Source organism: Varroa jacobsoni, unplaced genomic scaffold, assembly GCF_002532875.2.
Source record: "Varroa jacobsoni isolate VJ856 unplaced genomic scaffold, vjacob_1.0 scaffold_705, whole genome shotgun sequence".
Taxonomy (NCBI): domain Eukaryota; kingdom Metazoa; phylum Arthropoda; class Arachnida; order Mesostigmata; family Varroidae; genus Varroa; species Varroa jacobsoni.
The window spans coordinates 1-24,387 of record NW_019213607.1 but is presented as its reverse complement, the minus strand read 5'-3'; the positions used below and the strand labels follow the sequence as shown (position 1 = coordinate 24,387).

Genomic DNA, 24,387 nt, shown 5'->3' with positions numbered 1-24,387 from the left:
AATGAGTGGGCGGCAAGCGTCATTTAAGAACGGCCTCAAGTCGCAGTTCACTATCAGAACTGTCTGCCGGAGACCGTATCTGTTGTATCAATAGTAGTAGGTTCCAGTCCTCGCGGTATTAGACAACAGGCTCGTTCTGAAGCAACGACAAACGTCGCTTGTGGCAGTAAAGTTTTCATTTTTATTTTAGCTTTGTTCCTCCAAAGCACAACTTTGTTTCTGCTTGCTTGTTATCCATCCGCCCATAGATACAACTACTAGGTCGATAAGCGTGGTGTGCGAAGTCTTCATATTGATTTCTGGATACCAGGATTTACCACTAATTACAACACTAATAGGCAGTAAGAGAGAAGAGGCAAGGGCCATATAACTATCTGAGCAGTTTTGAGTGGAGTGAGCTATTATTGCTGAGAAGTGAAGCTAAGCTTTTGCGCGCTTTAAACCGCTTGAACAAGACGCACGACTAAACGAAGCAGGTTCGTCTGCTCGATAGCGCCATTCCAGACACACGAAAAGTTTTCTTCGACCACAGCATCGCCGATAATGGGTAGCAACCGTGAAATAAAAGTGCTCTCCGAGCTGAGTGCAACGTCGTCATCTACAGCAGGAAGCAGTGGTCCACACGATCCTACTTTTCTCGGCGAAAAAGTGCACACTAGTGAAAATAAGGCTGAACGTCGCGAGTATCACAGTTTCGACGAGTTCCCTACAGACGCTCGCAAATACATCGATGAGCTGCTCGGTCCTGAGGCGAAAACGAAATTCGACAATATTTCGGTTGTGAGCGAAGAGACAACAAGGTTAGACAAAACGCTAGGTGAAGGGGATTTGTCAAAAGTAATTGGGGTTGGAGGTAACGCGCTCCTCCCTAGTTATCACTTGCCGCTAAATATCCGACTGGGCCACGGATGTACAACAACACAAATCAAAGCAATTTTTTAATTTTACATCAATGTGTCTGGTCTAGCAAATATGCCTGGCGAGCAATCTATCATGTACTTCAGGCCAGTCTTACGTAGCCTTGTTTATGTTTGTGGATGTTTCGCTCGTACGCGTTTTTGAAACGTATATCCAAAGCTCAAAATTACGTATTAGAACTTTATATAATGTGCTATATTATGATATGCAGGCGATGTCATGCACATCCTGCGGCTCCAATAGAAACCCGCGTGAAATTACAAAACTAAATTACCAGTGAAAAGTCTGTTTTTCTTCTAAATGTTTAGACATTCATGGTGTTTTCGGATAAGGCAAGTTTTTGAGATAATTTATCGTTTAAATTTAAAATTAAAAAAAAATTAAATTTAAAAAATAAAATGCAATTTAGGATAGTTAAAAAAAAATTAACCATCCACCCTTGTTTATCTATCTCCTAAGACGTAACCATACAGTAAACACACCGCTGTTTATTCTATTCAGTCGGTCCTCCTTGGCCTTTATAACAGTAGCATAGAGATCGTAGGCCTTGGCGTATATGCCATACCTATGAAGTCGTTTGCCTGCTGGCACAGTTACGTCTATTTTCACACGCGGGTGTGTATATATGTAGGGCATGCAGTGATCAATCGCTAGTGACCAATGCAAGGCCATGTATAAGATGATGAAAGCACCCTGCTATACGATGCTGACGCAACTCGCATAGGAACCCTAGTGCATGCCTATGTAGGGGCTAGCAGTGACTGGTTATAGCAAAACGCTCTTTTCCGCTCGATTGCTGCCTGTATTATTGTTAGGCCTACTTTTACCTGACCCACGTGAGCGTTGCACAAACCCTGCTACCGGCTGGCAATTGATGCAAAAGATTATACTGCCGCACTCCACTTCAATACTTTTCGATTTAACTGTAGCAGTGCCAGCAATAGCAACTCGGTCAGACACCGTGGGCGGCCTAGGTCGATCGAAGAGCTTCGCCGAGCGGCATCGACAGGCATAGAGAGCCTGTGCGAGAGCAAAAAGAAAATGAACTTTTGAACATTTATTTTTTGACGAACTAACAGTGGCATTGGCACCTGCCAAGACCTACAAATGGTCTTTTTTTTTGCCTCTTGTCGTTGTTCGCAACATAATGCCTTTTCCCTGTCAGGCCTACTTAACGGGTATAATGCTTACTACTATGTGGGGCAGGGCCTTCGGTCCGAAGCCTTGCAGCTTGACAGTAAACTTCTAGAGCCATTCAGGCTGGTCACCTACAGCAAAATGTGCGCTGTAAGAAGTGCCTACGACCGCATACTCCGATACGTGACTCACTTTGACTATAGAATGTAGTGGCGGATAGTAGTATCACTGCACTGTTGATCTCCATAGTGACATCGCAGACGGCATGAGTATGGACTGAGACTTTCGAGTGACAGGACCTGTCCTATGCGAAATATACCGATCGACATTCAACTGTAGTGATACACATAATTGCCTCGAGAAAGTCGTAACAAGTTGACCACTATCCCGACTATCGTAGACTGAACATGAAAATTTCACTTGGCTGCACTATCATAGGCAACAAGAACAACGAACCTTAGAAGTAGAAGATTTTTGCATCTTACACACTGCTATATGTTGATACTTCAGATGTTTGAATGGTGGTAATGTGTGTGTCAGTGTGCTTGTGTGTGCAGTACGCTTAGAAAGTACGTATTCGTTGAGCAGACCATTTTCGTTTATTTCGTTAATATCGTAAACAGCAACCAGCGCCGTCACTAAATTGGGCTCATGATGCTTCGCTTCATCTATTTTGTGTCAGACTCCAGCTAAACAGCTAACCGCTTGACCTGGAGCGTTGATGGACGTTAGGAGCTATAGACTATAGCGCTAAACGTACACTCAGTTTGTCCTTAGAACGAACCGGATGAGAGACATTTGAGAACCATGCTTCGCAGGTACTCACAGCCGGAAGTGAGCGTCGTAAACATCAGCCATAAGAAGATCGTTGAAGAAAATCGAAAAATTCCGGTAGTTGACGAACGCGCGATGTCATCTCAACAGACGACTGAACAAACGTCAATCTCCTCTCGTGACAACACATACAAGGTAAAGCAGCGTGCTTCTTATTAATAGTTTTTATAGTTCGTTGTTCCAAGCTATACTTTCCACAAACGATAAACTATATAGTACTGCCTAAGACTGGCACTTGTGCGGCTAGCAACACTATCCTTCTTGGACATAAACTCGCACCTTAAAATTACATATCGAAAATACATGGCAAGGTTTTTGAGAAGTAGAAGGCCCTATATTACTGCTATAATTTGATGTAGTCGGACGTAGCAAGAGGTATTTTTTCGTTTAAAACGATTTATCAACAAAAATATCTATGTGGCACCTGACTTACAAGTTACAAAAGACGTCTGGGCTATTTCTACATGTAAAGTAATATCTCTCGAAGGCAGCTACCGGAACCTTAGTTTTGTTGGTTGATCACCATTTCTGCAATTTCACGATGGAAGGACAAAACGATGTTTACGTTGAGTACGCCTTTCTGGCATCGTCCATAAATTCCCTCGACGATGTCTTGAGCGTCTTCTGAACTCTGCTTGTCGATATCATAGGGAACGAACATCCTTACATATGACAACGGTAAAGAACGAAGCACCGCGGCCCAATTTCGAAAATAGTTGTAATATGCTCGAGTACTTTTATTATAACAGTTATTCCGAGGATAAACGAGGCACATAGCAAAATCACGACAAAACAGAACAACTGACCATCAACCGTGCAAATTTCGTAACAAAATTATAAATCTAGGACTGCCCCAGACGATGCACTATTAAAACTAATATAATTTCACAGCAACGTACCTTTTCACAACATTTGCAGGAGGAGACAAAAACGTTTACAAAGGATATGCTCGACCAGCTTCCAGAGGAGTGCAAAAAATATATCAATGACTTCATGAATAGTCAGGGTAGGTTGCCCTAGGCAACATGACAATTCGCAAGGTTTAGTTTTTTTGTTAGATTTTTTTATTTATTTATATTTAGATTTTTACCTAAAATTTATTCCTTCTGAAGCCTTGGATCAGCATTGCAGAATAATCGTATTAGGGTTTTAGCAAACACGTTATGCTATTGTACTCGCGGCCGTACAACGTCTCTGACCAAATCTGTACACAAATAGGACAAAATTATATAGAGGCTTGTTAGATTCTCAACAGTCTAATTATTTAAATTAACTATTCGTTCTTTAAAGCGTACGAGCACTGCTATCGCGTGTTTGAATGCAAGGTTTGCATACAAAAAACTAGATACTGAAGTGCTCTCAAGGAACTTGGACCCAATAACGTAATGAACCAGAATTTTTTGTATGTCGAAGTGTACTTCGTTACAGTTATGTCTACTCACCGCGATTATAGTTTCAATACATCGTTTCAAATAGTCCTCAGTAAACCGCGTGCCAAGCTGTATCAGTAAATGTAAATTTAAAAGTATAACTTGAAGACTCTATATACAAAAAATATTAACGGGTTTGGATCTTAGACTGACAGCAAGCCAAAGGTCAGCGAAAAGCAAGGACAAAAAGCTTACTTGGACGACCCAATCGGAAATTGATTTTCTTTGGCCTAAAGCGGCCGTTAGGTTCTCTATTAAAGCCTATATGAATCAAGAACGGATTTTTTGAGCCGTTTTTTATTGAGTTTTTCTGAGCCTTTATTGAAAAAAAATCATATTTACCTCATGAGAATTTCCCTCGTTTTTTTCAGAGACCAAGTTAAAACTGGCAAAAGAGAAAATTTTTAATTTTTTACGGGCGTTCGTCCAGCGCAAAGGGATCGGACAGCGGGTGTATTCTATGACAAGTTAGTTTTGTTTTAGAAAAAATCGAATATCCCCGTTTGCCATTTCTTACCTGGGCTATCAAAACGCCCAGCCTAATGAATAACACGACATACGTATCGATAGATCGTCGATGACGCCGTGAAAAATAGCAATAAAGAGGACTTTAGGCCGATCCATGCAGGTTTCGTTATCATTGATGATTTCAAGACGCCTTCCGACTCTGAAGTTCAGGTTGATCAATTGGGGCACATGGTACAAGGGTACACGATTTCGTTTGCACTTACGTATATAAACTTTGCAGTAAGATCCTGTAGAGCTGATCCGTTAATCTGCTAGAAAATTTAAGCTATTTCTAAATTAGTTACTGTTATACATATTTATCGTCATATCCATTTATGTATTGTTAATTTAACGTTGTTTGTATTATTTAAATGTTTGATTTCAGCACTCGAGCTTGCTTGATTAACATTTAAGTGTTTCAGTGAGATGGCCTATATAAATATTTATAGAAAGGGTTCCAGTGCAGTTATAGCAAATGATTTAAATTTTTCAAATGTGCGCGCGCGCGGTCGTGGCTCGCATGATTGATCTAGCGCACTCTGATTTGATCCATACGAGGTAACATGTACTAAAATTGTCTGCGTTATCTATTTGTTTTATTGTTAGGGATGCAAAATAAGAATATCGAGCACGTGACTGTTCATACGACAAGAGAAAACACCACATCAACCGGGTATACCAACGATATCCCCGACCTACAGGTACATACTAGCCGAAATCTTAATATATACGATAGAACAATCTATCCATGATATACTAACTGCTAATTTAAACACGACCACTAGTATAGAAACTGAAACTAACTGCGGGTTTACCCGCTGGATATATAACGATTTTTCTCTTGCTTCAGATAAAAAAAAAGCGGTCCATTGGATCTGGTCGGAGGCAAACGATGTCGACTCACCTTGTAGTAATTGCCGTTTCGAAACTAGGAAAGTTAAAATAGTACAAAAAAAATAGCCGGCATCACAATAAATGCTTTTATACAGCGCATATTCTCCCATATTTCATTAACCTATTTTTTTTTGTATATTTGTGTTTGTGTTTGTGTTACTATACGATTAGGTTAAGAATTGTCTTCAGTCACACGACAAAATTGTCGTTGAAATCGATGCGTCAGGTTTCACCGCTGAGGATATCTCCATGAAGGTAAGATTGGTCGATGTGACTATGTAGTTTGACAGTGTTACTGCTACACGAAAAAATCATATTATAACTAGGATATCCTATTCATGTAGAAATGTTATTACCGACTTCAAAGATTTATTGCAGCAGGGCAGATAAACATGTTTTTCTTTTACATATGATTGCGTGGGTAGCGCAGAATGGGGTCCGTTCACTAGTCCGTCGTGCATTCACAAGACACTTGTAGATGAATTTCTGTAAAATATTGTTATGAGATGGGGTAGCTCTCTTGTTTGTCCCCAACATTGTTATTTTCAGCATTGGAAGATGATTATTTATTACGTTCAGTGTTTTTTTGCCAATGACGTTAAATCTAACGACAGGTGATGGCAATTCTTACTCCCTTTTTGACACTAACATTTGAGGCTACCGCGTATTCAATATGCATTCCCAAATTTTTCGAGCCTAAAAGTGTTTAGGCTTTAATACCATGGTTATTTATGAGAGCAAAAAATATAACTCAATGAATAATACTGCATAGCTTCGTGTACAACATTGGATTAAGTAGCACAATATATGCCGCCGGTTCTGTGTATGTAGGATAAGTACCGTGGCGATCCCTAGATCGCGTATAGTCTTGTTTGCTTATAGCTTTAGTCCGTCAATCGAACTCACATGAGTGGGAAATGTTAAATTTGTCAACTCAGAAAACTCGGCCAAAGTTCCTGCAACAAAAACCCGTCGTCGGGCTTGTCGATTCATGCGTATAAGTTTATATAAAAAATGAAAAAAAAGAACTTGCTTTATTCGTAAGTGAATTTTTGGTTGTTCATACGAATTGCGCAATGTTTATGATTCGAAATAACAACTTCCAATCATTACGCCTTTACGCATTTTACTAAAAATTTTCAGAGTGCATCAATACACAATTTTTAAGAGCGTCCTTTATTCACAGGTGAGCGGGCGCAATCTCGTGATCCAGGGCAAAAAAGAGGGACCAGATCCTCGTGATCCAGCTACAACACTTCGTAAGGAGCTTAAAAGAGACATCGTTATGCCGCCTGGAGTAGATGCCGCACACGTAACTTGCTCCCTGTGCGCTAATTCAGGAAAGCTGACGGTTATAATCCCTTTCCCGCAGCCGGTCGGGGGAGAATACACAATCCCAATCAAGACAATTTGAAAATGTAAATTTTCAGCCTTTCAACCATTGCATTCTAAATTTCGCACTACGTACCTGCTTTGGTTAAGCCTAATCTCACTCTCCAAAAAAAACGCCAGCATCTGTCTGTTTTGTTTAACTAGTTTATGTACTGTGTATTATCGACCGTGCCTCTTGCTAGGTAATTGGGTAAACACCACTTTATCTCTGAATTGGCAAGAATGAGATGCGAAATGTTCTAGTTGCCCGGACCCGGGCCGCTGTCATACTCTAATGACAGAATTATTAACAAACAGGTAATGTGTTAAATAGCTGATTAACAGACTCATAGTCATTCCTATGAAATTTTTCCTATGAAAACTAGCTAATACTAATGAAAGGCTAGTCACTTGAATACAGAGCACTGCAACTGAATAAAACAACAAACACAAACCGCTTATCAGATTCCAGCACTTTGGTCCAAATAAATACTACCCATTTGGGTAACCATGTTTCGCTTTTGCTAAAGTCATTTTAGTTTGACGTTTGGAACAGCGTTAGTATTTCATAAGAAGGTCGAGCAACATTCAGATAGATAGACATAGCTACTTCATCCTCTACAGCAGGCTCAGCTCTGCAATAAGTTATGATTTCGTATGAACAGCCTCAACTTTAAATAATCAAAATTTCAATATTTCAATCAAAAAACGTATAAGTATTGCTCTTTCGTTGCGGAATTTATAGGCGCTATACAAGCTAAGTAACGTATCGTTCAGATTGAGCGGACAAAATCGACATCAATATATATTTCAGTAATATTTGTGCTGAATGATCGGACTTGTTTTTATGGTTGTGCATCGGCGCTCACCGATTTGAATTCAATTCATTCATTTCTTACTCCGCTGATTAACTATATTACCCGATTACCCGAGTATTGAATTGGAAAAACGTAATCGTGGAACAACTTACGTTTCAATCTTCTCCTAATACTTTAATAATAGTACGTTGTTATTCCTTGCAATGTTGAGCAGTATTCTCGTCCGAGGTGCAGGACGCTACCGACCAATATTCCTTGTTACTTTCTTGCAAATCCAGTTGGTCTTCTTTGTTTGTGATATACCCATACCGGCTGAGCCTAATGAATTCATCATTACGCTCATACAAGTTCCTGGTTATCCAGGACCAACTGAATGGGCCAGCCTGCGTTTAAAGAAACGAAACTATTAGGCAACGTCAGGCCTAGTTTACACGGTGCTTTCGACCCGCCATTTGACCAAATGGTAAAATGTGAAGGCATACCTAGCTTAGCCTAGTTTACCTCGTATTACCTCAAATAGCTTCTCGTTGGCCTACCTAAAAACGTGTGCAGAATGTGCCAGTGACTATCTTACTCAAAATGAAGCCCTAATCTGAAGTAGCAGTAGAATTAGCGTCGAGCTACGGATCAACTGCAAAATCACGATAGAGCTTACGCCAGACGACTATTTACTAGACGAAATCAACTTTTCAGAGGAAATAGCTCTGTCTCCGTTAGGTTATAAGCATACGTGAATCTAATTCTAACTCTCGAGACTATGAAATCAGCGATATGATTTATCAGAGAACGACGTCAAAAACAGGTAATAAAGCACCTTTTACACATTTTCTTCATGCAACCCACCTAACAAAAGCCAGCAAAAACCATGCTTAAAGATTACCTGGCCTCCGTATTCTTCTGGAAGGACTGATGGACAAACATGTTTGTGAAGTGATGCCATATTTGAACCATGCAGATATACACGCTTCTGTAAGAATAAGGGTGGCGTTTTTGTTTGCTTTGCAATGGCTCCATATTTTTATTGCCTTCTTCCCTTTTCTATTTTGTTCTTTTCGGTAAACTATTTACCTTTAGATCAATTTAATTTATAAAGCATTAATCGATCATAGGCGTAGCATACACCGTAGACAACGGGAATATATTCACTGCTCGATATATGTATATGCCTACATATGCTGGAATGCATTAAGTTTTACTGTATCTCAATATGTGCTTACCTTAATCTTCTCTTTGAGAAAAGGTCGCGCAACTGCCCAGACGTAATCCCATAATGAAGATTGGTTAATGACGTGGAAGCCTTTGAAGCGACACGGATAGCCATCTTGAATAGTCATGATCAGGGCCTGTGATTAGATATGTTAAATGGTTAGCAGCTATATAAGTGCAATATTTATGATTGTCATTTTATTACTTGTGCTTCACTTCATATTGAATCTGCTCTAACGATCCGAAGCATCCACAGTGCAATACCAAGGAAAATTTATAATCTTCATTAAAAGTCAAAGGTCTGTATCTTTCTTCACCACGGCTTAGCAAGATTGTAAGTCTGATTTCTGCAAATGTTCAATTTCGTGTGCTAATTTAGCCATTAAACGTTTGATATGAATGGGTTCAGAAAATCAAGTTAGTACGTTATGCAGTTAGGTAATTCTCGTTCCAAATATTATGTGGACTATCATCTAGAAATTGAAATCTTAGATCGTAGATGAAAATTTTGTGAAAAGGAACAAAGATAGGCTTGTTCGAGCCGTTTCAACCATCCCGCTCACCCTTATGGCCGAAAATGGGAAGTATCGTATATACGACAGCTGCATTTGCCCACAGTCCACCACCATATGACAACCGGCAACCTAAATGATAATTACCGTCGTAAAGATCAAACGAGAGGTTTAGTTGGATTTTGGTTTCACTGAATAAACGAATATAAGTGCAACTAAGGCCTTTCATTTTGCAGATCAACGTTTAACCCAACTTATATGTAAGTATAGTGAGTTATCGAACTTACTTGCGCTTGGTCTTGGCGTAGTCTAAAGTCGCCACCCATAGCTGTTGGGGTAAATATGTCACTTAGATCAAAGCCACACTCGGGGCTCCATTTGCCAACTCGCCAAATGACTATGAAAGCGCCATCGATGGGGTTGTAAGGTTCGAGTTGAGTTCCCGTAGCTAAGTCAAAAGCGGGCTTGTATCGTAACGGACCAACGCCCACCGGAAGGTATCTTGCGGGGTCGATAAGCCTGTAATTGTAGTTGACTTAACGTTTTCTGTGTCTAGCTAGGTTTCTATCCAGTTGAATCACTGTAAAAATACACTATTCCCAGCATGCGTTATAACATTAGATTACGAAAGGGGTTTATGATGTTGAACGAGCCGATTCAATAACCAGTCGGCATGTTTGTATATCGTAATGCTATTACTACACTTAAGCATACTTGTAAGTGGCCGTGCTCGTACCTAATTGTATGGAACTTCCTGTAGGATTTGTAGGCCTTCTCGACATCAAACTTTTTTGAACGAAGAAACCGCAGTAGAAAGTTCTCGTCCACACGCGGATTGAAATTTTCTATCTGTCTGACTTTTTCTGATAATTCCTTGAAGAACATTATTGCAAACAGTTAGTATAATCATCTTAGTAAGTTAGTTGCCACCTACCAAGGGAAGTCGATCAAAGAAAATTATTTAAGAGACTGGCTGTCCAACTTGTGAATCCGGAAGTTTCCTGAAGCGTATTAACAATAAAGGAAAATAACTGCGACGGAAAGAACGAGCTCGCTTCACTGGATAGACGGTTGGTTTTATCAACTGAACAGTTAGCAGCTTTTATGAAGGTCGCCATATAAAACTCTGTCAGAATATTATATTACTAAATACGTTTAACTTAGTAGAATAGTTAAAGACATGCCCTTCATTAATCCCTAAAAAGTGTGTTTGGAAAAGAAACTGATTTTCATATTTACAATATTGCACAAGGACTCACCTTCAAAGCCTTAGTTCGAATTTCAGGTGTTTCACCCAATTCTTCCTTTGCACGTCTTTTCCAGTCAAAAGGGTGGGCCTTGCAATCCACCTGCGATTGGATCTGGCTATTTAAGCCTTCCCTCTTCTGACACTTCTTACCCGATGGATTTCCACCCATAATGGACGACTATTAAAACTGCTTGGGTTATCTACACTCACCCGCCTCGGTAGTACGGTAATTCCGAGAATAACGGTTAATTAGGACTAATCAGTCCTATCCAGGCGCAAAAGCATTAGATCTTCGAAGATGTGCATAAAGCTAACTGCAAAATGCTAGTCCGCGTTTTATGTCTATTCACCGCTTAGAGCCAGCTTCGTCTTTTTAAAGAGCGATCTTGTTTAAGGAGAGCCTTAAAAATCAAAGTGAACACGCACTACAATGACTCTACTAAGCGGCTAGCCATCACAGGAGATATTGAAAATGATACTGTAATAAACTAATAATTCTATTAAAGAAAAAACATTTAATAAGACTTAAGGGCAAACAAGCTTGGCTGAGCTGAACTGACTGAACTAGTAGTCTTCGATCGCGCATAGACACGTCTTACTATTTACTAGTGACGCTTTGTACCGTTGTATGTATATACGTACATACAAGTCGCGCTAAAACGCAAGTAAGGGAACATGGAGGAGTGTGAAGTGGTACACTACCAAAGTCCGACAGGCGTAAGTAGCTGGCGCCGCCACAGAACCATAACGAAGACCGGTACAACGCTCCAACTTAACAGAATAAATTCTGACGTAATTGCTATTGTACAAACGAATACATCGCATCTCTTAGATATGCTATAGCGAATAGACCCCTTCTCCAGCGGGCTCCTAGAGAAAAAAACATTTTGCGAGAAAGGGTTGATCATCGCCTTGGTGCGGAACCTATCTTGCGGTTTCTGTATCTGGGCCTCGTTCGAAGTTTAACCTTTTCAGTACGTTGCTACTATCAACTTGCAGTTGCGACTGTCTCTGTTCAAGACTGTCACCCTCTCAACAAGCGCGAAACCTTATCTTGCCCGTCTGTGCGTGAAAGAGGTTTGATGCCATCGTATCTTGCAGTTCTGAAGCGGCATATTGAAACACTGCACTGCGCGGTCGAATAGCTGTTAGCGTTTTCGGGTCTCTATTAACGCAGCCTACAAGGTTATTAGCAGACACCGAAGCACGCGGAGAAATAAGGGGGAGTCACCACAACAAAACGTTGCACTGAAGTTAGCTGAAGATATACGGCACAAAAAACAGCTAGCGATTGTTCAGTTCTCCCAGACGATGCACAGCCGAGACTGGTAAGGTCCAGAAAATCCAATGGCGACAGTTATTGACATCATTTTTTATCATGAACAACAGAACCATCGTTATAGTCATTACCTAAAAGTACTGCAAAAGTATTACGAAATACGCGCTAGCGATATGAGAGTGTAAGGAACAAAGGGAAAGGGGTTCAAATATAGGGTAGACGCGCGTGTTACGATGACAAAAAGAGTCGTCGATACGTAAAAAACGAGAGAGGCGGAATAGCAACAGTGAGTAGTTTCATAGTGAGGTATTTTCAACAATATATTAAACACACAAGTTATGCGATATTGTTAATATTATGAAGCTGCTAATGGAAGTTTACTGTGTCAAACAACAGACATCATTGCGGTATCCGGAATTTCCGGTCTCATTTATATCTGATCTGTCGGATGCTTTTTGGCTATTTGCTATTACGATACCTTGCTAAAGCCGGTAAAACTGAAACACTCGTGTATATGATGGCGTAGTACACACATAAAAAATCTACGAAATATACATTGCAAGGATACTGTGCCGAATTAGGGTTTTGTCTTTCGTTTACGGAATAGACCATTTGTTCACCTACAGCCGAGTATTAATGATAAGGTGAACATTATTATTAGGGGTCCCATTTTTAGCATTGATCAAGCATCAATCTTAGGCATCGATTAACAACAATATGTAACAGATTGATGTAAAAAAAATCACTGTAGTTCTGAGTACCTGTTTATGATACAATGCACCCACTGCTACTAGACACCTACTGATTCAATAAACAACCAAACTGAGTAAAAACATTCATAAAATTAGAGAGTGCGTATGTCTCTGGTCGCATATGTCTAGGTATTCTGAGACGGAAGGAGGAAGCGGCTGGACTTCTTTAGCTTCTATCTAATTGAAGAAGGCGGATTACAAGGAATGCAGACGGCCCAGCAGAACAGGCGTAACACGAGCTTTCGAAAATCCCTTAAAGAGAAAAATCGACCTGAAAGGGTGAGTCCTGAAGCACAGTCTGAAGCCAGTACACTAGACGCTGATACACATTTAGGTATTTGCAAGAATACGAAAGACATTTTCAGCTCCTCCTAAAGCTTAATAGATCTTCAAAAACTTTGAAAGCCTGAAAGATAAACCGAAATACTAATGAACTCACAAATCTGTTAGCTTTTCCTGCAAGTTTTAATCTGAAGTGATCTTAGAGTCACTACTGAACTAAAGCTTTAGGACTATATGACCAGGGTTCAATAAGCGAGAGCCCCACAGTGCCGCTAATTCTTCTATAGTGATGTCTGGTATGCATCAACTAGGTCTTGATCACTTCAAGGAAAGGTAGTGTAAATCTAAACCCTAAAATAAGAAACCTAGTAGATACGCTTAAATACCATTATCCGTATCAGACGTTCATTGTGCGTGCTTTCTGTATTTATACTAGGATGCCGCGGCTGCTTATTGATTAGGACCGCCTGTATCTTACAGCAATGAAGTAGTAATTGTGTCCTTGATTCTTCGTAGCAGCAAATCGATTAGCACTAATTAGAAAAAAGTCCAATAAGTTTTCAAAGCCTCTAACTTCGTTAACTCACACCGTCAGAGTATTCATTTTTATTGCAGGTGGCCAACTAGAAATACATCAGAGAAAAGATATCGCTGCTATCCTCACTGTGACGCCTAGGAATTAATCATTATCCATAAGGGGACTTTACTGGAACATTCTCTATTTTTATCAAACTCCTATTCGTTGGACCCTAGACTAGAACTCTTCCCATTAGCAAGATGAGCTTCGACCTCGTATAAGTCAGTTGCAGTTCTCGGTATGAAAAAAAAATAAATAATACTTACCAGTACTACGCAAGCACGTTTTCGTCACATATAGATGTGTCTGTATACATTTCAAGATTTAGATTTAACCTTAACGCCACTTTAACTTCGAAACGCTTCCAAAAGGGCAAACGCATAATTTTCTTCACACTTCCTACCTATGGTAACCATAGGGTAACCGTACGTTAAATCTACAGTAGTGTACAACGTAATCATATCTTCGATAGCGTCAGTGCGCTTTACGGCAGGACGATATATTATCCTCACCCGTGATGATTGTATTGTCTACACCGTATACTACAGTACCTCACACAGGAAACATTGCAGTTTATCATTAGTTTCATCGGGCAAAATCTTCCGTAAACGAATTAACCTCCTCCGACAATTAGCTGTCCAGCTGGCGGGCAGTCTCTTTTTCTAGTTCTTTTTCTAAGTTCTAACGAGACACGGGAAATAATTACACGGTTATTAGTGGCAATATATAGGTCAGTCAATCTCGGTTTTTTTAGAGATTTTTCGATTTAGTGGCCGATATAATCCTCTCAGTTTACCGACCTCAACCTATCTGACTATTCGCAAAACCGCTTAGAAGCAAGGTTTACTTTATAGTTACTCTAACGGTAATTTACAGCAAAGGAAATTATTTACTTGGGCTTGATTTCTGTTAAACTTCGGTGGCCATCAATCGGAAGCAGTACAACTGTGAGCTTCAATAACAACTGCTTTGACCCCACCACGACAAAATATTCTGGAATGAATGAGCCTGACGACGACGGCGGCGGCGGCGCCCGCTGCATCGGCTGAATCGGACGGCTAACATACAATGGGAATAATAAATGGAAAATCACGCCATAGTAGTATTGGACGCGCATACTGATAGCAAAGGGCAACATAATTTAATGCGGCATAAAAGAAGACTCTCCTCTCCGGAAACGACTCTTCACGCACGAAACACAACATGCTATATCTATAGTAACTAAAGACTGGCATCGTCCTTGGAGCCAATCCGTGGCGCCACGTAACATCTAACAACAACAACAACAACGATCGAATCAAAACGGTAGATGAAGTATTGTGCAATACGGCAATTTAGCCATATTACTCATACTAACATAATGTGTTATATCGATGAAGCATAGCGCGTCGGTCAATAAACTATGTGGTCTTCAATTATTAACTTATCCGGAGCTACCTGATAAACTAAAAATTCTAATAACTTAAAATAAAACGCGTTATTAGCAGACGTGGTTGAAGGATTTTTGCGTAAAATTTGACTATCTACCAACCTAAGCTGACTGAATACCGTCAAGGGCTAGTACATTTGGAGGCAAAGATCTTGTTAAGTGCTTAAAATCAATACTGTTCTCAAAGGTCGGATCATTAACAGATTGAATATTGGTGAAAACACTTTGCAATGAGGCACTTAGCAGGACACCAGGTTATCACTGTTGAAGTAAGTTAAGCACAGGGGGAACGGCTACATCTCACGACAGGTTGCTACATTATGGAAACTCTGGAACAAGATCAATCATACAAATCGCTCCCTGTAGAATTAATATGAGATCCTTCAAAACTGCAGCGAAGGCACTTAGGAGGACGAGGTAAAAAAAATAGACGAGCTTATATTCCTTGTTAAAAAAATAATCAAACTAGAAAATATCAGGAAAAAAAACAGCGATTTCGGTCGCGGTACCGAAGTAACTGAAGCATAAGCTAATTATGCCTCTGTTACAGCTTGAATTAGAGAAGATAAAAATTGAGTGAGCACCTTCGTATCCACATACTCCATGTTCAAGTCTATATGATTTTGATTGCTTTCATGCTTTCAAAAGGTCAATAGATATTGTAGCGTATTTTACCGCCAATCTTTTCAAACAAACCATCGATAAGGGAATTAAGCAAGGTAAGGCAAATCAGAAATGCATGGGTTGTTGGGAGACTCCCACATCGCTGACTTCACTGTATAAGCAATAAAGAGGAACAGACGTGGTCTATGTTTTACCCTGTTCTTTTTTGAAGTTTTTCGACTCGCTTAACGATACATGTTAAATAGAACAGGAATAAGAGGGTAAGCTTTTTTTGCTTTGCAAAACTTCTAAAGAAAGGACTTATTGCCAATTGCTGTTCATTGAATGATATTATGGGACATTGATATTTGTCGGCCTGCTCAATTCGTTCCTAACCAAAATAGTTTCTGTATTTTTTTAGGCAGTATATATGTGTTCATTTAAGTCTGTCGCAGCATTTGAAACTTGTAGAAACAGTAACACTGCACAGATTTCTATAATTGAATGGTAAAAAAAGAATGATATGTTTTCGCTGAAGTGCAATAATTGAGAAATTAGTATTGAAAAAAAAGAATTGCCGAGTTAAACGGTATCGGACACCTCAAGTTTAAGAGGGACTGTCCACGGTGGCCAAATCTTTTTTATTTACAATTTAAGATTATAGGTGTGTTGCTATCGTCATGGGCCCGTCTTGCGAATTCAAATGCTTATTTATTGATGTTATTAATGTTATTTAATGATGCCTATTATGATTTTTATACCCACTAATAGTTTGGCAGTAGATTTAAGAATGAATGCTTTTATTGTAAATGCGACCTAATAGCAAAAAGCCATTAGCAAAGCCATTTTATACAATGCCATTGTGATGAACTAGTGTGACAAACATCTATTTATATTTAGATCTATAGATAAAACTCGTGATAAATCAGAATAATTTTATAGGAAATTAAACGACGCAACGAATGCAAGACACCTTCTGTACAATCAAATAGTAGTCTAATAGAAAGGCTCGAGTAGAATTAGAAAAAAAGGACAAACGCACCCTAAGCGCAATGCAACACCCTTATGGGCAGTAACTTCAAAGTATCAGTCATTAGCGAAAACAGCTGCTGGTATTGCTGCCGTCGCACTGCAGGCTTCTGAAAACAGAAATCGCTCTGATGAGTACGTCACAGTAAACGCGCCAACGACCGCAACAACAGAGGAAGAGCGCCAGGCAAAGGGAAGTGCAGCGGTTAACTTAAAAAAAAAGTGTCGACAACGATTTTGACCGTTCGCTCAGCAACAAAGTTAAAATATATCTGCCGTAACATTGCTGCAGCGGGTGCACAGCAAAATATGGGGCGTTGACAGCGTCACTAGCACGGTATGGTCAATAAGCCGACGATCAGTTCCGCCTTCGTCTTCTATACGACCCTTGTCTCTTTCTGTTCTCGATTTCATTCTGTTTGTTTTTGTGTTTATTCTGGTTCCTCATTACTTTCACCGCCACTGGTCACAAATATGCACACCAACCAAAAAAATCATGCGCCAGCATTAGTTATTGCGATATTACTGCTTAAGAGGGAGTGGCTGGAAAAGTTTTTTACGTATTTCAACGGCTCGAATGGTATATTTACGTTCGGCTGTACGGAGAATTTTTCCTCTGGCGAAATGAAGGGAAGCATTGTAGGTCTATTTCGGTACGGTTCGTCTTTTCGCATTTATCACTTCATTGGAAACTTAAGTACTGAACATTGTCAGTTAACTGTTTTTTACGTATGAATAAGAGCATCTTATAATACTTCAGACATGAATTCGAAACAATCGAACGAAGTGACAAATATTCTCGAGCCAAACAATTTACTTCTGATAATGCTGTACTCCGACCTCTATTTGTTTTTGTTAAACGGCCCGGTCACTGGTCTTGAAACAATCTCTAATGTCCATAATCAATCTTGACATCTGAGTGCGTAAGAAAGAAAAATTTATTATATAGCATCAATGAGGGCAGTGGCAAGCGGCTGATGGTTGCTCATTGGAGGACGGCAAAATCATATTGCCCCCAACGTTGGCGAACCGCACAAATCTCACAGATGTGCACATTGCACCACTTCGTATGTAGGTATGACATATCGTAGTCGGATCGAATCGAAAACTGACAACTGCCTGCACATGTTGAAAAAAAAACGAGTGGGCGCCTTATTTTAGAACCCAATTACAACAACATGTAGAAGCATCTCTACTCAAATCGAAGCCATTAATTAGCTTTGGCTGCTTATGACTCACCTAATCGTCAGTGTTTATACTTTTTAGCCTTCGGGTCGAAGTGGATTTAAATTCCTATGCTAAACAAAGCGTGTGCAACAAATCAAATGTGATAGAGATAAAAAAATATCGGTTTGCCAAGAAATTACCACCAAAGCTTTCGCTTTGAAGCATTCAGCTATAGGGTAATAAGGAGCATGTTATTATCCAAGGCAGTGAGGTTTTTGTTGCTCGTCACAACGCTGAATGCCCTGAAGTGCACGTCAGCAAACTTGCCTGAGGTAGGAACTGGAACTAACTGAGTCTTTGCAGCTACATGTGATATATCAATAATGCGTATTTAACAGTATCCAGTAATAACCAAAGTTTGAAACAAGTGCCTTTTATGCACGACTGTTTCCTTAGGGTGCTGCAACATTGTTCTGTATAGCAATGAACCGCTATTTTAGAGTAACGTCAAATTCCAAAATCAAATGGTGAGATTAGTTATATAATATCTTGATTTGGCTTTAGACCTTTTTTTTCGAACTATGGAGGCCATGTGCAAGATGATTAGGATTTGTAAGATAGTCGTTGTGTCACGACACTCCATCGTTTCTAACCGAGTCACTTCACAAGGCTCATAGAAATCTCCCTTCATTTCTTTCTTCGCTCGCTTGATTGATTGCTTGTTGTAGAACCGCATGGCCTTTACCGCGCTTCAACATAGCATCGGATTCAGTTCATACAGGCTGTTTCAACTGACATATCTCAACTTATTTCGTCAGTTCTGACTCGAATAAATATTAACTTCCTACATGTAACGAACTGAGCATCGGTGTTTAAATAAAAAAAGATCCTAGTTAACCCTTTTTCTTAGCACGAGACCACCATGAACTGGAGAAAATTGGAAAGTAGAAGAGTGAAGGATAAAAACGGATGACCCATTGTAGTCTAAATATTTAAATGTGATAGCATTTAGGCACACAGATGAGACGTAGTTTGCTTAGAAAACCCTTAGTTCCTAATAACATTATATAAGCATTTGGTTCGATGGCCATCTGTTCTTTCGCCAAACTAATCACTATCGCGAGATAAAATGAAATGCACTAAGCCATTTTATTAAACACAGCTGGAAGACCCATGTCGGGGTTTGAAGGATGACATCATGATGCACATTGACGATCTTTGGTGGCAATTAAAAGACGCGATTCAGACAGTTACGGAGAAGACTAGCGAACTTGCTAATGATGCCATGGACACTGTGCAAAGCCCTGAACGCCGGAAAGAGATGTACACGATGATCTCCGACAGGCTACTTATCAGCGATCTACTTAAACATCTCGACAACACTTTTCATACCGTTTTGCAGAAAACTGGCGAATTCGCACAGGGAGCTATGGATGCTATGAAGCATCCCGAGCGTCGACGGGCGCTTCTTGCCAGAATCACCAACGCAATGAATGCCCAACTCCAAAAAATCTCCCAACATTCATGGGTAGAGAAGATGGTAAGATTATACCATTATATGACGCAGACGTTCTGAAAGATGAAATCTGTGTTTGTCGCATAAGTTTACCAAAACTTCTGCGACAACAAAGCGAAAATACCTCCATCACGTCGGAAATAGACGCTTCAGGCTGTACTATCCATTTCTGTACTGTCTTTTGCCGAGAGGCGGAGTCATGTTCAATGTCTTATTTCACTCCGATATTGAACATCATCGGATTTCCGAAGTTTTAGAGTCAGTTCATTTTCAGAACAATCCAGGCCAATGAAAAGCATAATTTGCGTGACATCGATTGTATGGCCCATAGAAAATGATTAACGGTCCTTAGCAATTTCGTATGTATAAATCAATAACAGTACCTCATTTACTTAGATCAGAATCTATAGACTGCTGAGTTTAAGCACACGCAATAAATATATGTTTGACCCTCTCGAACAGCGAACCTCTACCCTGTACCAATCCTTAGTTCTTAACGGAATTATCATCATACTACATATTATATACGCTAGCTATTTTCGATCAGAACGTATAGACATGTTCTTGTTCTAACGCAGCACAAGTTATAGTAAAACATAGTAACAATAATAATAATGATCAAATGCTTTCCCTCGTATTTGTGCTAAAGGAGACTGCAATCTCTTCGGTAGACAACCTATTTGGAAATCAAAATAGTCCGGGCTCTACGATTGTACGATCATTGATCAAGCAAGTAGGATTCAAAAATAACGGGTATGCCGTAACACTGATCTCTGAGACTTGGCGCTATTACAAAACGGAGCTGGAAGTTTTACTTACAACTTACCGAATTATGACTATCGCACTTCCAGATCACCATGACGAATCGCTTCAATCACTGCCTACGACGAGCTGCTGGTACACTCAGGAAAGCTGCATACGAGATTTACAACATTTTCGTTGAGGAGTTTAAGGGTGTCAATTCCTAATGATTTCGATTTGTATATAGAGCTACTAATATATGGCATCCTTATATACTCATCTGTACAGTCAAAATGACACTAATCTAAAACCTCGACTGTTAAACATATCTAAAAACCACCGTGCTCTTATTAATATTATGTGTAAACTTCGACTCAACCTTCGTCGAAATAAATCATATTACCACCCATTAGAGTGACAACGCGCCGTCTCATCAATTTCGGTTTGTCAACAGGGTTACGCTTTTTATATAGCTGCCAACTGTACAAAGAGGATGACCGTGAGAAAGCTGTTGGTCTGTAGCAAGTAACTAAAAACTTTCCGTTAAATTCCCATTACTCTACACGTTCTAAATAACTTAACCCACACAAAATCCGCTCTAGCATTTTTCTTAGCTAGCATGAAGCTTTATCAATTTGTAATCAGTCTGTTTATCATGTCGTATTCAGTGAGATAATATCACCAATGCTGCGACTATGAAGGCGTAGATCGAGGGTGAAAAATTAGAGCTCGTCAAGACAGATTTACTAAATGCGTATTGAATTCCGTAGCAGTCGACCTAACCCTTTATATCTATATATAGCTATCTGAATGCTTAGGTTTCAGTACGAGCAACGTTAAGCGATCTAAATGAAACACAGCATGCGTACTTTGTAATCGTTCATTTATTTTTATAATATATTCACACGCTAATTGCAGCACGTTCCCAATTCAACAGGTTCGTACACTGACGAATTAGGTATTAGGAATTATTACTGGTATATAGTCAACTTGCCACCATCAGATATACATAAGTCCATCAAATCTAATTATTTTTTCTGTTACTATTTCTATATACACTTTATGAGGATAGGCTCCGCTCCCCGCTCTTTCGTGCATCGTATCGTTATCAGAGTGTCGGCCACGTATCAGCAGCCGTGGACTCTATTTTGCCTTTTGTTTGCGTTTCACGCGCTCTAAATAGCAGTCTAATCTCGAGCTCCCGCCAAAAGCTACCCAAACAATTGCAAGCTTCTTCTCTCGTCGCTCGGAACTCCTTCCATACGCAGAAAACCTTCGACCTCTTTCATATTGCCTTCCAAAAATAACTGGCTGACAGTCTAACTCAAACCAGCTTCGTCCTAAGCCGTATCGAAGGCATTCAATAGTAATAACTAACGCACGCAATAGCCAGTCGATTGAAGTTCTTAAATGAACACAATTCATCACCAACGGTAATTTCGCTGACGAAGCAGATCTAGCTCAGGAAATGATGAGTTCAATATCTCCAAATCAATTATGCTACAAAGGCGCGCACTTTTTAGTGAAGGCATATCAAAGCACATTTATCAAAACGTAACGGACGGCACAGGCCGTAAGCTGCCTCTGTATTAGCTTCAGGAGGAAACAGTTTGATACAAGCGAAAAAAAAAAAACACGTACTCGACTTCAGTGTGTCGCCTCGACATGACAGGCGCCAAAGCGAATGAAGATAAACACGACAATGTAAAATTGGCTCTTACAACTAAACGGCATAATAGATTTAATTTGACTGAAAGATATGGTAGAGCAACCATAGAACGCCTAAGCTTTCAGTTAAAAACCCTAGTCAAGATTCGGAATGCCATTCCACGTACCTACCGCATTTTGTTTTTATAAGGCAAAAAATATCGCGAAATTTCTGTTTTGCTGCCTTAGCACAATTGTAGTCGTTTAGTCGGTATAATTGAACACGGTTGGCGATACATTTCTTATTTACATTTTTCCACTGATTTTCACAGACAAAGCCCTGAACTATCCATCACATCATTACCGGAAAATTGTGCGACTGATTTCACATGCCTCCAATAAAAATGAAATATTTCCACGCATTTCGAAGAAATTTCCTCGCATACTATCCCCATTCGGTATGCCGGTTTTCTTGAAGTGGTATTATTACCGGATCGCATTTAAATGCTTTATAGTATGCGATCACGGCAATGTGTATTGCCTCATTCTGGGTCATCTTGCTCGGTAAGATAGCGCAAATTCTATCACTAATAAATTACTTACATTCATCTGTAAGCAACTTGCAGCCGGTCGATCCATTTATCTGTGGAGCGCCGCGCCTTCCATTCACGTCTCCCCTCGATATTATTCGCAAATTTATCTGCCCCTTCCCGTCCACCTATATTCACCTATACAGGGTGATGCATCGCGTTAGCCTTTATCCTTATTAACGAATCAACGACACATCCCGGTACAATTTTCAGCGTCTACTTGCATCCTCCCTTGCTGACGCGCTGTTTCCTTTCATATACAACAAGCACAGTGTACATTCCCGTACAGACAGTCACACCTATGCGTGCAAGTAGTCAAACTGCCTGACTGGCGTTTACAGATTCAATCGTCTCTCAATCATTCGATCATATTTTTAACAATTCATCGAGTGTCGACCCGGAGCTTAGTACCAGCGTTGTCCTAAAGTCTGCGATATGCTTCTTTAGCAATTGCGACATTTTGTATATGTCTCTTGCAGCGGCCGAAGTGTCTTACCAAAGGTACGAATCGTTAAAGGGCCATGTGGGGGAAATGGTGCGCACGGGGTTGACCAGGCAAGACACAGCCATTAGCTAGAGAGGAGCCTTTGTCGATACAAAATACAAAAAAAGAACTTGTTTTTAATCTCTTTCCTCCATACCAAGTAGTAAAGCTGCTTTTTTTTTTTATTAAATATAATAATAGAAATTATTATAACAGCACTTTCGCTAGTTGTTGCGGGTTGAGAGAATTCTCACTAAGCATTTCTCGGATTTCTATTTCGTCACTGTCGACTGACATAAATGTACACAGAATATTCCACATTTTATAATATTGTCTATATCGGCACTATTATTATTACAAACATAATAATAAGCGACGTGTCTTTTTCCGATCGTCTGCTGCACCGATCGTTTATCAGCTACTAATTAACATTCTAGTCGTGACCCTAGTGTGTCGGTGGGACGGCGAAAGAAAGCTGCAAATTTTATCCCGTAAGGCGACACTATCTTGATATCTGGGCTTCTTTGATCCTTGATGCCTGGGATACCTCTGAGAGTTTTTCAAAGGGTGTGGGTCTCGCTATAGTTATGTTTTGCTTGTCTGTTCGTGCTGCACGGGCACGTTTACTGTTTTTTTCACTCTATTCGTTCAATTTCATTTACCCACTTTCGTTCAATAGAAACGCTGAAATGAAATAATTACAATAAAACTAAGTATGATCGATATTAGTCACGGGAAGCTGCAAACAACATTAGCTATTAAAGAGAAAGGAAAAACTTCCCTATTTGATCGCAGACGGTCTTAACTAGTGAGACGGCTTGAATAAAAGCTTAACAGTCGTCATCTACAGGGTCATTTCCAAAGAGAAAGGGAGAGACATAGTATCTGAATGAAATGAAAAAGAAAGAAACGAACATTTTTCAATGTTCGTTTTAATCTGCTAATTATTCTTTGTAAATCTATGATATTTATATACATATATTATTTCCACCCGTCGCCCCACTACTCGGCAGAAAACTAAGGTCATCGCGGGTTTTAGTATGTCAGCACCTTTAGATGGTAATCCACATGTAATACGGCATTCTACAGAAAGTGCCATTGTTACAAAGGTGACAGTTGAAATTTCCAAGCTATACTATTAAGAGTATCAGAATGCACAGTCATTTAGCAATCGCTCTCGTAGCCTACAAGTCTGAAGAACGAAAGGCCGAAGTAGTTTTTTTTTTTACTAACCTCACCAACATTCCCATATGCCCAACTTTCTTCTAGAAGCCCCAGCATATCTCGTCTAACACTATCACTATCAAGTAACACAGCCCCACAGCAGAGTAATTCTACTCCGCATGAACAGTTAGCAAATGGTTACAACATCTCTACCGTAGATCCCGCTACCGATCCTCCCCTATACTTTGCAT

General features: G+C 39.9%; 3 protein-coding genes across 7 annotated transcripts; 2 read left to right on the top strand and 1 right to left on the bottom strand.

The window, feature by feature from the left end:
* The first annotated feature begins 61 nt into the window (after positions 1 to 61).
* LOC111262827 (uncharacterized) lies at positions 62 to 7,608 on the top strand. The gene is made up of 7 exons (XM_022837396.2): positions 62 to 166; positions 494 to 800; positions 2,874 to 3,024; positions 3,808 to 3,895; positions 5,433 to 5,527; positions 5,892 to 5,975; positions 6,907 to 7,608. Exons 2-7 carry the CDS (start codon positions 544 to 546, stop codon positions 7,132 to 7,134), a joined length of 903 nt encoding a protein of 300 aa, XP_022693131.1. The 5' UTR covers positions 62 to 166; positions 494 to 543; the 3' UTR covers positions 7,135 to 7,608.
* On the bottom strand, positions 3,931 to 11,906 carry LOC111262826 (alpha-tocopherol transfer protein-like). Of its 3 annotated transcripts, none has more exons than XM_022837394.2 (8): positions 10,887 to 11,899; positions 10,364 to 10,500; positions 9,915 to 10,146; positions 9,679 to 9,759; positions 9,127 to 9,252; positions 8,790 to 8,876; positions 8,062 to 8,292; positions 3,931 to 4,093 (listed from the first exon to the last, which is right to left on the bottom strand). In XM_022837394.2, exons 1-7 carry the CDS (start codon positions 11,043 to 11,045, stop codon positions 8,101 to 8,103), a joined length of 1,014 nt encoding a protein of 337 aa, XP_022693129.1. In that variant the 5' UTR covers positions 11,046 to 11,899; the 3' UTR covers positions 3,931 to 4,093; positions 8,062 to 8,100. The 3 variants fall into 3 exon arrangements, with proteins under 3 accessions (XP_022693129.1, XP_022693130.1, XP_086825457.1); XM_022837395.2 differs by lacking the exon at positions 3,931 to 4,093 and adding an exon at positions 6,060 to 6,206 and having other exon boundaries at positions 10,887 to 11,905; XM_086969331.1 differs by lacking the exon at positions 3,931 to 4,093 and having other exon boundaries at positions 7,239 to 8,292; positions 10,887 to 11,906.
* Positions 11,907 to 13,076: 1,170 nt separating this feature from the next.
* LOC111262829 (uncharacterized) lies at positions 13,077 to 20,672 on the top strand. Of its 3 annotated transcripts, none has more exons than XM_022837401.2 (3): positions 13,077 to 13,186; positions 19,397 to 19,534; positions 20,362 to 20,672. In XM_022837401.2, the coding sequence occupies exons 1-3, from the start codon at positions 13,112 to 13,114 to the stop codon at positions 20,476 to 20,478; spliced, it is 330 nt and encodes a 109-aa protein (XP_022693136.1). In that variant the 5' UTR covers positions 13,077 to 13,111; the 3' UTR covers positions 20,479 to 20,672. The 3 variants fall into 3 exon arrangements, with proteins under 3 accessions (XP_022693136.1, XP_022693135.1, XP_022693134.1); XM_022837400.2 differs by lacking the exon at positions 13,077 to 13,186 and adding an exon at positions 17,997 to 18,326; XM_022837399.2 differs by lacking the exon at positions 13,077 to 13,186 and adding an exon at positions 18,001 to 18,326 and having other exon boundaries at positions 19,157 to 19,534.
* The last annotated feature ends 3,715 nt before the right edge of the window (positions 20,673 to 24,387 follow it).

Excerpts from the sequence above, each read along its gene's own strand:
- LOC111262827 (XM_022837396.2), top strand. The coding sequence starts at position 544 with ATGGGTAGCAACCGTGAAATAAAAGTGCTCTCCGAGCTGAGTGCAACG. Across the intron at positions 3,025-3,807 it reads CTCGTGACAACACATACAAG|GAGGAGACAAAAACGTTTAC; the intron begins GTAAAGCAGCGT and ends CAACATTTGCAG. Across the intron at positions 3,896-5,432 it reads TGACTTCATGAATAGTCAGG|GGATGCAAAATAAGAATATC; the intron begins GTAGGTTGCCCT and ends TTTTATTGTTAG.
- LOC111262826 (XM_086969331.1), bottom strand. The coding sequence starts at position 11,045 with ATGGGTGGAAATCCATCGGGTAAGAAGTGTCAGAAGAGGGAAGGCTTA. Across the intron at positions 9,760-9,914 it reads TACGCCAAGACCAAGCGCAA|GTTGCCGGTTGTCATATGGT; the intron begins GTAAGTTCGATA and ends ATTATCATTTAG. Across the intron at positions 9,253-9,678 it reads TCCCATTTTCGGCCATAAGG|GCCCTGATCATGACTATTCA; the intron begins GTGAGCGGGATG and ends ATCTAATCACAG.
- LOC111262829 (XM_022837399.2), top strand. The coding sequence starts at position 18,243 with ATGTTATTATCCAAGGCAGTGAGGTTTTTGTTGCTCGTCACAACGCTG. Across the intron at positions 18,327-19,156 it reads CGTCAGCAAACTTGCCTGAG|CTGGAAGACCCATGTCGGGG; the intron begins GTAGGAACTGGA and ends TATTAAACACAG. Across the intron at positions 19,535-20,361 it reads ATTCATGGGTAGAGAAGATG|ATCACCATGACGAATCGCTT; the intron begins GTAAGATTATAC and ends TCGCACTTCCAG.